Below are 12,248 nucleotides of genomic sequence, written 5' to 3' on the forward strand. Positions count from 1 at the left end.
GTGAAAGAGGCCTAAGTGGCAATATGTTCATATTATTAGAAATGTTTCGATTCTTAGATAAATAAACACAAATAAGCAAAATTTATTGGATCAGCTGTCTTAGCTCAATTGAAATTTGGACAATATGAATGTCTTCAGACAACAATGCCTGTCGTCGTCGACTGCGAAAGTTTACACACAAACAAAAACCTACATTTAGCCGAGACTGGAATTTCATTCAAGTCCTGAAAGAGACATTGACGGCTGACTAACATACAATATTTTTCGCTACACAAAATAATGATGTGAATGAGTGAACAACAACAAATAACTCAATACATCACTTGATGTGTTTCAATTAGCCCATTCATATTCACATCTTCCCAAATGTTGATAAGTGTGTCTTCAGTAGGCCTTATTGTAGCAACATCAGGGAGGTAAGCTGGTTGTGGAGGCATGTAAAAGGTATAGCCTCAAAGGCGTGGGGTCGGGATAACGAGGCGGCCATGCATAGCAGACCCTATCATTGGGGCTCCTGCGTCCTATTCAGCGCTTGGGTTGTCACGTTCAACCAGTTGCGTATTTCGTTATTCCAGTGAGGTTGCGCACCATCTTGATTGAAAATGAAGTTTTTTGACTAATTTTCTTCCAATTGAGGGGATGGCTATTACTCTAGTGTACCTATCTAGGTGAGAAGTGCCAGTTACATGGGCCTTCCTTTTTTGGTAAACCTAACTAAAAAGGAGGGCCCATAAACTTTACGTCGCGAAACAGCACAAATTCATTTGACATATCATTTATAACTTTGAGTTAAAACCCCATTAAGAAAAATTTAAAATTTAAAAATTTTATAAAGAGTTAATACCTACCTAATCATTAATCATACAAACACTTTTTAGATGGATAAATATACAGGTTTACTTATTGTTCGGTCTCGCATTGATGATGTGTCAAACATGTATTTCGTATCCCGTACATGTATAAACCGCCGATTCCTTCCTTTATATTATACATTAAGTATAGATAAACCTCATCAGTCTCATTGTCTTATAGAAAAAATATTATATAAATTTAATTTTACAATAGAAATCCTTCAGATATACTTACATTGAGCCTTTGAGAAGAGCTTTCTAAAAGAGATTTCAGCTCGTTCAAGTCGTTGTCAGCCTATAAAAAATAAAAATTATTGATAACGATTTGAAATTATTGGAAATATAATATCAGGTATTGAGCAGTTTAGAAGGATGTTAGTCCAATCCATCCGCAAGAAGATGGTATTTTATTATTAGATTAATTCCTAATTAGTTGTAAAAATAATATTATTCCTAATATGAGTACCAAGTGTGAGAAACTATCAAACAATCACACCCAGATAATATTTAACGCTAGCAGAAAGAATTGTAATTTCATTTTAATAGAAATTAATCATTTTTATAAAATCACAACATTAGCATGGTTAGTTATTGCAAGCATTCACAACTTTAGATAAGATGCTGATGAATGAAAGAAAAAATGCCATACTGATAAAAAATAAATTGAAAAAAGAGCAGGTCAGTGAACTGAAGACTAATGACGAAAAATAAACAAATACATGTTTATTCCAATTCATTTTAATAGCCACCTTTGCCATTGCAATAGTGTACATTACTTTGTATGATAATATCTCGTGCATCAAGATTTTACATTCATGACTTGCACTGCGACCAGAGCAGACTCTTTCCAATTAGTGATGGTTTACCGTGATTCTACAGAGGAATTCACCAGCCTAACACTGAGCAATACTTGAGTTCATTGTTGGTTTGCACAGTTTGCTGTGTTAGACAATAAATTCTTTGATGTTTTTCTTTTAAAGTCAAAAGAGCTTCACCCCGTTAAGCTGATCTCTTTTACTCGAAGGCAGGCTCAATAGGTAGATGTGGTAGCTTCTTTTCAAGAACATTTATCAACACAGTAGTCAACAATTACATATCAATAAAAATTTATATCGACTTATAAAGACTGGAAGATCAACATAAATAATCAATTAATTTCAAACTTGGTATATTTCACTCCAAATTCTTACAATAATTGCTAATCAACTTGAACTAGACCTGATCTTTGAATTCTTACACTTAAAAAACGGCTCTTCCCAAACATTCTTTTTATTCTGATCTCCTAGCTTAGTCACACTTTACTACTGGATAAATGTATGAGTACTGAGTATTCCAATTAAGGTTGCTATGGGTAATTGGATAGGTAAGTTTGTGAGTTTGGAGTTAAAACTAATTGAGATAAACAAAGTATGGAATATAAGTTTCAAACCAAAAAATGAAAATTAATTACAAAAAAGCTTATTAATAAAAATAATTCATAGACAAATATGTTCTGTACCTTTATTTTCGATTTTCCTTACCCTAAATCATCCAATTTCATTAATATATATTATTTGATTTTGTAGATTTTAAATGTAAAATATACATTTTTGGGACAACTCGTTGTCTTTGTTAGAAGAACAAATGAATGTTAAAGAAAAATGGAAGTAGTATGAATGAATGAGAACATGAACATGATGGCATAGACTTGGAAGTTTGTTTCTACAGAATATATCAATTTAAATTGAGTTTCATGGATTGAAAAATTGATTTGAAACCAACTTATGGAAGATTAATTTATTGTAGCACAAATATCAATGAATGACAATTGCATGATCAAATGATTTCGATTTGTTTTCCCACTTGATGTTATGATATTTAGTTGGAGTGTGAGCTCGAAGCGAGATTGAGGTTATTTAAATGCACTTGAAGTGTCCTGGATTTGAGAATGCCGGTATTTAAATTGAATCTTTTCTAAGGATGATATACTCGTGTTCACTATTTAATGTGACTTGGTATTATAAAATTCATTTGTGAAATTGTCTTATTCATTCATTCATCTTGGTATGATGAAGTTCCACAGCATGTCTCAATCATGGATAAATTTTACGTAGTATAATAATGTCAGAATAATTCATGAATTTTACGTAGTAGTATAATTCAATGCATACTAAAGTGAATAATTTCATTGGTGAATAATTCAATAGACAAATATGAATCATTTGCACTTCACATAGCCTATTGACTTTAAATGCATTCATACGAACAATAGTATAGGTGGCCGATTGATTCAATTAACATGCTTTTTGAATTTACGATGGGAGTTTTTAAATGAATACAGTGTTCTCTGGTTTGCATCAATCGCTTGTTCCTTCTACGTTTTCTTATCAAATACAATTTTTCTCTTAATTTTTTTTCTTAATTTTTTAATTATTTTTTGTACTTCTACACATTGTTTTTCTCCCTACTGGCTTCTTAATTACCTTTAAATTGCTCTTTCTTATTTTAAGCATACTATTGTCCTTTTCGGTATTTGAAACCAACTCCAGTTGGATTTAAGTTCTCTACTACACCAACATCAGTGTTATTTTAACAACTCCATTAACATTAATAATGAAGTAACCTGAAAAGTGATTGAGAATGGAATAAATTTTCCCATTTCCGAAACATGACAATAAAATCAAAATCATTAAAATCAGTGAAAAGACTAGATGGAGAAGATATTTTTGAGAAAAAATACCTTATTCCAATCGCCATCCATTACATGCTGGCGGAATTTTGCTGCAGCAGGATGATCCAATCGGCAGCCAGACTCTTGCATCAGCAAATCAGCTGTCCGACTGTACAACAAATAAAATAAAATATATAACTACAAAAATGTATTGGTAGATATAGAATAATTTTTAATTAATTGGTGATGAAATGTGGAAAACTATTTCCAAAAGAATGATTCAAGACCAGAAGATACAAGAACAGATTGTTTTGTTCAATCAGAATACTAGTTGACATGAGAATTCCATGCAAACAACAAATGAATGGTTTGATGGAAGTGTGAACTATGCCAAATTATTGAATAAGCTACAAGTAAGAAAAATTACAACCACTGATTAGATTTTTACCAACATATTACAATTCAACGGTGGGTGAAGAAAGGTTAATTTTCTCTTTTGGACTCTATACTTCAACCGATAAACATTGACATAACCTATTACAAAATTTTTCACAAACGTTTTAATAGCGGCAGTCGAGTAAAACGATAAAAGTCTAAAAAGATGCAATTAAAAAAGTTGGGTTAAACACTCCAAGAGTAAACCCAATTCTATAGATGTGGGTAGCATTTTAATGTTCGAAGGTTAAGAATCAGCGTTCTGAACAGTCTATAGCTTTCCCACTATCATCATAAAATTCCTAACTTAGGTAGCAGAAATTTAGTCAATGTTCAATTCAATTTTCTTCTGTCTGTGACCAGTGTATATACCGGATAGACATTGTCGATTAATAAAACACAAACGTTAAATATGTACACTAATCTCAAGATGGCCGATCGAAGAGACTGACAAAACATACAATCTCCTCCTCACACAAAGAATAGAGAGGGAGGTTAATTAGCTTCTCTCGGAGCACTTTCTTGAACACTCTCACCTCCAGCTCCCGCACATGCAGTGGAAGTCTATTGTAGATTTTTAATGCGCGCATTGGGTAGCAAGTGTGCAGCTTAGCCAATCTAGAGTAGGGAAGGTCAATGTTGTCTTCCCCTCTAGTTGAATAGTTGTGTATCTGGCCTCTTGCTTGGAGTGTGTGAAGTTGGCCTTTCAGAAGTACAAGGGAGTTCAGCACATATTGACTGAAGACAGTGAGTATTCCCAGCCTCCTGAACAGCGGGCGACAATGCTCCAAGTATGGTGATGATGTTATTATACGAATCACTTTCTTCTGTAGGAGGAGAATTCTGTGACATACACTTGCATGCCCCCAAAGTGCAATCCCATAGTTTATGTGGCTATGAAATAGACCATGGTATGCAGTAACCAGGTAACTCCTTGGAACATGGCTTCTCAGTTTCCGTATCAGATATGTTACTTTGGAGAGTCGGTTACATATATCAATGTGCTGGTCCCATGTCAGTGATGAGTCAACCATGAATCCAAGGAGCTTAACCTCAGGCCCTCCAAAAGGAGGTAGACCATGCCTCAGGGTGCACAGAACATTCTGTGTCTTCTCTCCATTAATACACAGTCTGTTTGCCCCAAACCATGTGCTCGCCTCCTCCAACTGTTCAGCAGACCTCAGTACAGCCAATTGTGGATCCTCTTCTTGTGCAATGAGAGTTGTATCGTCAGCAAACAGCAGGGCTTTTCCATCCATACTAAGGTCATTTATGAAAATGAGGAACAGCAGCGGGCCAAGAATTGATCCCTGCGGCACTCCATACTTGACCTGGAGCTCCTGCGATTTGGCACCGCAGGTTGTAATCGTTACAACCTGCCTACGCCGTAAAAGGTACTCCTGCATCGTTTTCATGGCCACTCCTCCAACACCATATCTCATGAGCTCCCCCAGCAAAATCTCATGAGATACGCAATCAAAAGCCTTGGTGAGGTCACAGAGGGTGATGGCAGTTGAGTTCTTCTTCTCCATTGCCTCAAGTATGGATTCCACCAGGCGTTGAACAGCTTCAGTCGTCGATCTCCCACGGCGAAAATCAAACTGATCCTCCGTGAAGAGCGAATTCTCCTCAAAATGGGCTGAAAGTTGGATAAGCATCACAGACTCCATAATATTTGCAAAAACAGGGATCAGAGATATAGGTCGATAGTTTGACAACTCTTATATCACCCTTTTTGTAGATTGGCACCGTTCTTGAGATCTTCAGAAGGTCAGGAAAAATGCCTTGTTCCAGACAGCTGTTAATTAGTCTGCTGAGTGGTACAGCTATAGAAGAGATTACTGCCTTCATGAGACATGCCTTGATGTTAGCAAGGCACCGTCAAGCTCTCAATTATAAACTTATGGATTCATCAAAATGCAATACACCTTATATACAGTGTACTCTTATAACATGTGAGTGTTATAAATTTGTTATGTTCAATGATATTTTTTGTGTTTATCTTTTCATTTTTTGATAAATTTTGAGTTCTGGGTCATGGCCATTAGTTTGTGCTAAGAATTTTATTAGTTGTGTGGTTTCGAGGGCAAGTGAGTGAGTTACCCAGGGATATCTGGTTTCCATATTACAGTCGAACCTCTCTATAACGAACCTCCACTTAACGAAATCCTCTACACAACGAATTTTTACCTAGTCCCATGACATGTTAGAGTTTTTGCTGCTTTTTTACCTCTATTTAACGAATTTCGGACCTCTCAACAACAAAGTTTTCTCTTGACTTCAACATACAAAGTGTAGTGTTGTGTATAGGAAGCAGACGGTCATTTTCAAGGAATTATTTAGTTTCAGCAGGAAGGTCAATAGACTAAAAATAATGGCAATTCAGGTAGGAAGAAGGAAGAAGATAGAAAGGTAGATAGTCAATAGAGCAATAGAGGGTGAAACACATGTCGGAAATTGAATGCAAGCTACTGGAAATTGAATTCCAAGAGCTTTCAAGTTGAAATAAAATTAATATTTCATCCAATTCCCTTTAATATTCTTATTAGTTCATAAAGTGTTTCATCATCATTTCCCATGTCATTTGGGGTGGGCTCTCCGTATCAATTTGCGCTATTCTTCTCTGTCTTCTGTCTTTTGTCGATGGGTTCATTATTGTAGACCAGGCAGGTGACCGACTGGACTTTTTTCCCATTCTTGCTTTTGTCACACATTTCAATTCTTTGAACTGACTATGATCATCATGATGATGATGACTGTGACGAACCTGAGGAAACAAATCCGTCAGATCAAGAAGTTCTAGAGGCTTTCAAAATTATTAGGCAAGGATTAAAACTGAAAAATAATGTACCAGACATGTCGGACTGTTTGAATAAATGTGAGTCGTTTATCGAACATGATGTTTTATTCAAATGCAAAATTCAACCGATATTACTCACTTTTTCAAATATAAAAAAAGGAAATTTGAGTTATTATAGTAATTATAGTGAAGTTATTGACAAAATAACCGTATTTTGCGTTTCATCTAATAGTTGTGTAAAAAGTTGAAAAATATTGCTACAGAGTATGTACTTTGATTAAGCTCTACTAATAGTACAAATCAAGCGTTCTGGAAATAAATTGGTGAGTTTACTTATTACACTCTACAAATATTAAAAAACATGTATTTCAACAGCATGAATTTTTAAATTTTTACATTAATATTGGCCTAATAGTTACCCTACCTACGTTCGCGATATGTTTTATGTACCATATTCATTTATTTACCACCGTGATACGATATTATAAGATTGATAGGATCGTGGCAGTTTTCTTGACAGAACCTCTCAATAACGAATACCTCTCGGCAGCGAATTTTTTCTCGGGATAATCGACTTCGTTATATAGAGGTTCGACTGTATAAGCTCATGTAGAACAAGATGACCTTAGGACACAATCAAAACAGTTTGTTAGCATACCTAGAATGATTTTGACTGATTGTACACCTAACAACGCATTTCAAGTTTCTTATTTGAGCATTTCAATGAAGGGCTTTTCTAATTTTGAAAACAATCAACCACAATGGGCAAATTTGATCAAGACATATTCTACAGACTAAAGAAAAATTATCATTACATAGGTCTATACATAGTTTTATGTTCACACTGATTTTTCCAGAGTTTAAAATTTCCTTGTCTTTTCAGGGGTTTTCACAGTCACTAATTTCCAGTTTTCCAGGTTCAGGTTCCTTATTCAACCAGTATCATCCACATAAGGTCTGTACTCTGAAGTCCTAGACCCACTACACACAGAAAGCACTTCAGACACGGACGTGATGCAACCTTTTGTCCCTTCCACGCCACTTCTTTTAAACTTATGGTCCAATACACAGTTTGGCACGCCACGTCTCTGCCAGACGGCTGTTCAGTGTGAATCGTGCTCAACATAGCAAAGTTACACAGAATACATAGGAAAATACCGTAACCACTATAACTCAGAACACTTGAAAAAGGATGATAACAAAGTAAAAGTGAGCTAAATTGAAAATAGTTGATGAAAACATAGAGAAATTGTAATCTTTTATGGGTTTGAGTGTTTTTTCTCAATTGAATTTCAAGTTATAATTGAAGAGATTAGCCTCTATTAAAAAATGTATTCAATTAATAACGAAAATAATCTCAATCCAATAACCGACAACCTAACTAACAATGGTTGAATTGCTGAGCTCTCAGTTTCAACAGACTTTGAAACAATAATGTTACCGGTAATTTAAGTTAATTCAAAGAAGCTAAACCACCAGATTCGGTGTTGATAATAGAAACACTATAACAAGGATATCACCTTGAATAATACTGCAATACAGAAATGTATTATAGTACTTGATTATTTAAACTAGGCTTATGCAAGAACTAACCATAACGATTACTCTTATTGAACAAAGTTTATGTCAGTGAAAGTAAACTACCTACTTTTAAGTGAAAGCAAATAAGTAAATTTAACAAGATAAAAAAGTTTATTAATTTTGAAAGATTTAACTATATCGACTCCGGTATAAGTTAATACAAACATGATGGGATGTAGGCTAACATTAAAGAATGAAAATTACCAATAATGCAATAATAAATGTTCGAGGTTAGCCTGCACTATAAATATATTTCTAGCAACCAAAAATAATCACTAGGTAACAGTCTGCATACAAGGCTCATTTTAAAAACAAATCTTAAGTAGTGGTAATGAGCAATGGTTTTTAGTTAATGACCCAATTGAAAAATTAGCTGACGATGTAAAGGGAATTGCGTTCTTGATACGTACTGTGCAAAACTATGCGGAGTTGGAACAAAGGCATTGACAAATACAATCGTGAAAATGTTTTGTTATCAGATCTATTTTTGAAGAGTGGTCTAATAAGATACAAAGGAGTGGTTATGAGCAAAAAAATAATGATGTTAGAAGATTTTTAGATTGTTATCTATAATGTTAGGTAAGGTTGGTTGTTACTTACTTTAGACCTATTGTCTTGAGGTGCTGGCCTATGAGCCTGACAATGTCCTGGTCAGTTTTTCCCATGGTTTTTGGCACCAGCTCTCCGTTGACTGCAACGTTGTTGTCACCTGTCATATCTGTGGTGCCATTTTGCTGGTTGGACGAAGACGCATGAAGATGGTCTTCGGACGCTCCATTGTGTTGCGAACAGCCATTCGTTGGTTGCTGCATTGTAGCTTCCAAGGAAAAGCTTTTGCGAACTTAGTTGATATTTTCAAATGACCGTTTCCAGGATCAATGATGGAGTGATAATCTTGATAAGCATTGCAAGATTATTATTCTACTATCCACAGTGTAGAAATAACTTTTTGGATATGACCAATCATGACTTTAATCTATATGAATTTAAATATTTTTTAATTTGAATTGAGTTTGTCATTGAAAAAGTAAAAACCCGTACGCTTTCTAAAAATTACATATAGGCTACACCAATTACGGTATATTTTAGTCATCAATAAATATATTCTTCAATGATTGGGCCTGAATCAAATTAAGTTTAATGCTATGCTATTCAATTATAATTCTACATTGTAAAATAATAATAAATATTCTTATTGCATAAAAATCTGTAGAATTACAGATATAGCAAACCTCAAAATTATAAAAACAAATTAAATATATGAAAAAAATCAATCACAAAGTAAAAACACAAAAGTATAAAAGTTAGTAAGTTATCAACCACAGTTATTAATTTGTTGATGGTGCACAATATTATTGAAATACATCCACTAATTAGCCATGTAGCCTATTCCTTTATATGGAATAGAAGCAACCATTTAATAAAAATTTCTTTACTTGAGCTTTAAATACATTTTTATTTGCTTCGATAGATTCTATTTTATTTGGGAACCTATTGTAAAGATGTATTCCTTGATAAAATGGATTTTTCTTCGCTATCGCTAAATTAACATAAGGTAAATGATAGAGTTATTAGTAGTTCTTGTTCTGACTGTGGATATTGCTATTAGTGGGTAGAAAATTATTATCAACGGTGCTAAGGAGTAGTCTTGCATATAAACAAAGATGGAAATGTGAGAATACTTTTAATTTTAAAATAGTCTCGGCAGGACTGATATCTCGTTAGTTTACACATACATCTAATGGATTTTTTTTGCAAAGTGAATATTTGTCTTACATTTCTTCCAGAAGAATTGCCCCAAACTTTTAACTAATCCATATCTCAGATGACATTCAAATAAAGCAAAATATATACATTTTAGTCTATTGGAAGTACAATAGCGGGATAGTGTTCTTTAAAATGAAAATAACTGAACTTAGTTTAGAACAAGTGTGATCCACATGAAATCGCCAGCTAAGACTAGAATCTAGATGAATTTATACACCCAAAAATTTACACACTTCAACCTCTGAAACAAATTCATCATCCAGCAATAAACCAATAAAACATACACTATCTAAAAAGGTCATTCTAACAGTTTTACTAAAATTAAAATGCTGATTAATACTATTGAACCACTGACCATTGTTATTGACTGATACATAAACATCCATCTCCAGCCGCTCACAGTCATTCTCAGCATTTAAATAATGCTATGTCATCCGCATATAAAGTAATTGGCTGTCAGCTCCTAATTCATTGCCTTTTATATCATTTATGTAGGTGTTAAAAAGAAGTGAACCCATAGTGAGGTCCACGTTGTAATGGCAGTGTTTGATTGTAGCAATGGCATTGCTATCCTTGTTCATCTTTCAACAAAGCGGATAGCACTATCTCTTTCTCTCGCTTTGCTCTGTTGCCAGATCGGCTTTTAACAATGTATAATTAATAAATAATATCAATATTCCATCTTGATTATGGATATTCATTATGAAATTATTTCAAAATATAATTTATTATTTTAAACGAAAATGCACAATTAATATTGCTACAATAATTGGGATGGTCTCTGACCAGAAATTTTTATAGGGGGGCTAGTAATAATTATTTATTAATCCATTTTACAGACCTATGTATTCGAAATTTACGGCCGAGCGGCTACCGAAGATCATGTTGTGATAATATTATGATTTAGCATCTAAAGTTACCAGCTGTAATAAACACGTCACCCTGTGATAAATATTGTGTACTGGTATTGAAACGGTAGTTTGGAGTTGAAGTGTAGTTGATTGGTACCAGCTGTAGATAATGTTTCCTTAGAAGACCTATACAATAATACAACTCCCCTATCATTGAGAACCTGGAAAATGTTGGAAAAAATTATTCACCTCATGAAAGAGAGTTGTTCAAATTGCATTCATTAATATTACTAAAGAATGAGAGAATAATTTACAATTTATTTGAATTTAGCTTAGCTTATATTTATCCTAAAATGGAAGAATGTGGAATTCTCTGTGATTCATTGTACATCGCATATTTCCTGGACCATCCATTGACAATCAACAATTATGAATACATTAAATTAATCTTTAAAACACTGATTTAACCTATCTATTTTTTTTAATTCAACACTTTACTGATAGATATTACTACCAATTGATTGAGAAGAATTTATGTTCCTTTTATAAACCCATGCTGGACAACACTATAAGAGGGTCGTACTTATTAAAGAAAGGCACAATTCTAATACTTTTTCAAATATTATTGAGAATGTGGATACAAAATTGACACCGGCCTATAGTTCTCTCTATGTTATCCCTCTCCTTACTTTTAAACAGTTGTGGAATAACTTATACAATGTTCAAGTTGTTGGGGAATATACCCATCTCGAAAGATTTGTTTATGATAAAGGCAAGAGGTGTACAAATAAAAGTATCACATTTCTTTACCAAACAATATTAGATAATACATTATGATCTTCTGACTTTTTGTTTTTGAGTGTTCTTATAACCTGCATCACCTCATGGATACTGATGTCAAGTAGTCTATATTGAATTTAATGAATTAGTTAATGTGTTCCTACAATATTCAAGCCTCTGTTTTCCCCAGCCTTTCCGTATTTTTTCAGCCACAAATACATAAATGATCATTGAAGACATTGGCTATTTTCACTGGGTCTTCAACTTCTGAATCGAGTTTTAATTTTGATTATAAGTTTACTTCTTCTATTATTAGCTCCATTACCCATCTCACTATTTTTTATAATATTCCATGTAGTCTTAATCAAGTTGTCTGAATTTGATATTTGCCTAGTGATGAATAATTGTGTTTTGCATGTTTTTTTTGTTATTTCTATTAAAACTAGTCACTAGGACTAAACATTAATTTTGTTCTGTTATTTCTTATCCTAAATTAATTTTTATTGATAAAATCTTCCAGTAAAGCCTACACT

General features: G+C 33.6%; 1 protein-coding gene across 2 annotated transcripts in view; it reads right to left on the reverse strand.

Moving 5' to 3' along the window:
* Positions 1 to 9,161, reverse strand: part of LOC111057152 (WD repeat-containing protein 26) — a 59,658-nt gene extending 50,497 nt beyond the window's left edge. The window contains exons 1-3 of one of the 2 annotated variants that reach the window (XM_039428192.1): positions 8,918 to 9,140; positions 3,571 to 3,670; positions 1,087 to 1,146 (exon numbers count right to left, since the gene is read on the reverse strand). In XM_039428192.1, coding sequence (XP_039284126.1) covers positions 1,087 to 1,146; positions 3,571 to 3,670; positions 8,918 to 9,129 — 372 coding nt within the window. In that variant the 5' untranslated portion in view covers positions 9,130 to 9,140. Of the gene's footprint in view, positions 1 to 1,086; positions 1,147 to 3,570; positions 3,671 to 8,917 lie in introns of both variants that reach the window. The other variant, XM_039428191.1, reaches the window with a different exon arrangement.
* Between the last annotated feature and the right edge of the window lie 3,087 nt (positions 9,162 to 12,248).

This window comes from Nilaparvata lugens, chromosome 5 (genome assembly GCF_014356525.2).
Source record: "Nilaparvata lugens isolate BPH chromosome 5, ASM1435652v1, whole genome shotgun sequence".
NCBI lineage: Eukaryota > Metazoa > Arthropoda > Insecta > Hemiptera > Delphacidae > Nilaparvata > Nilaparvata lugens.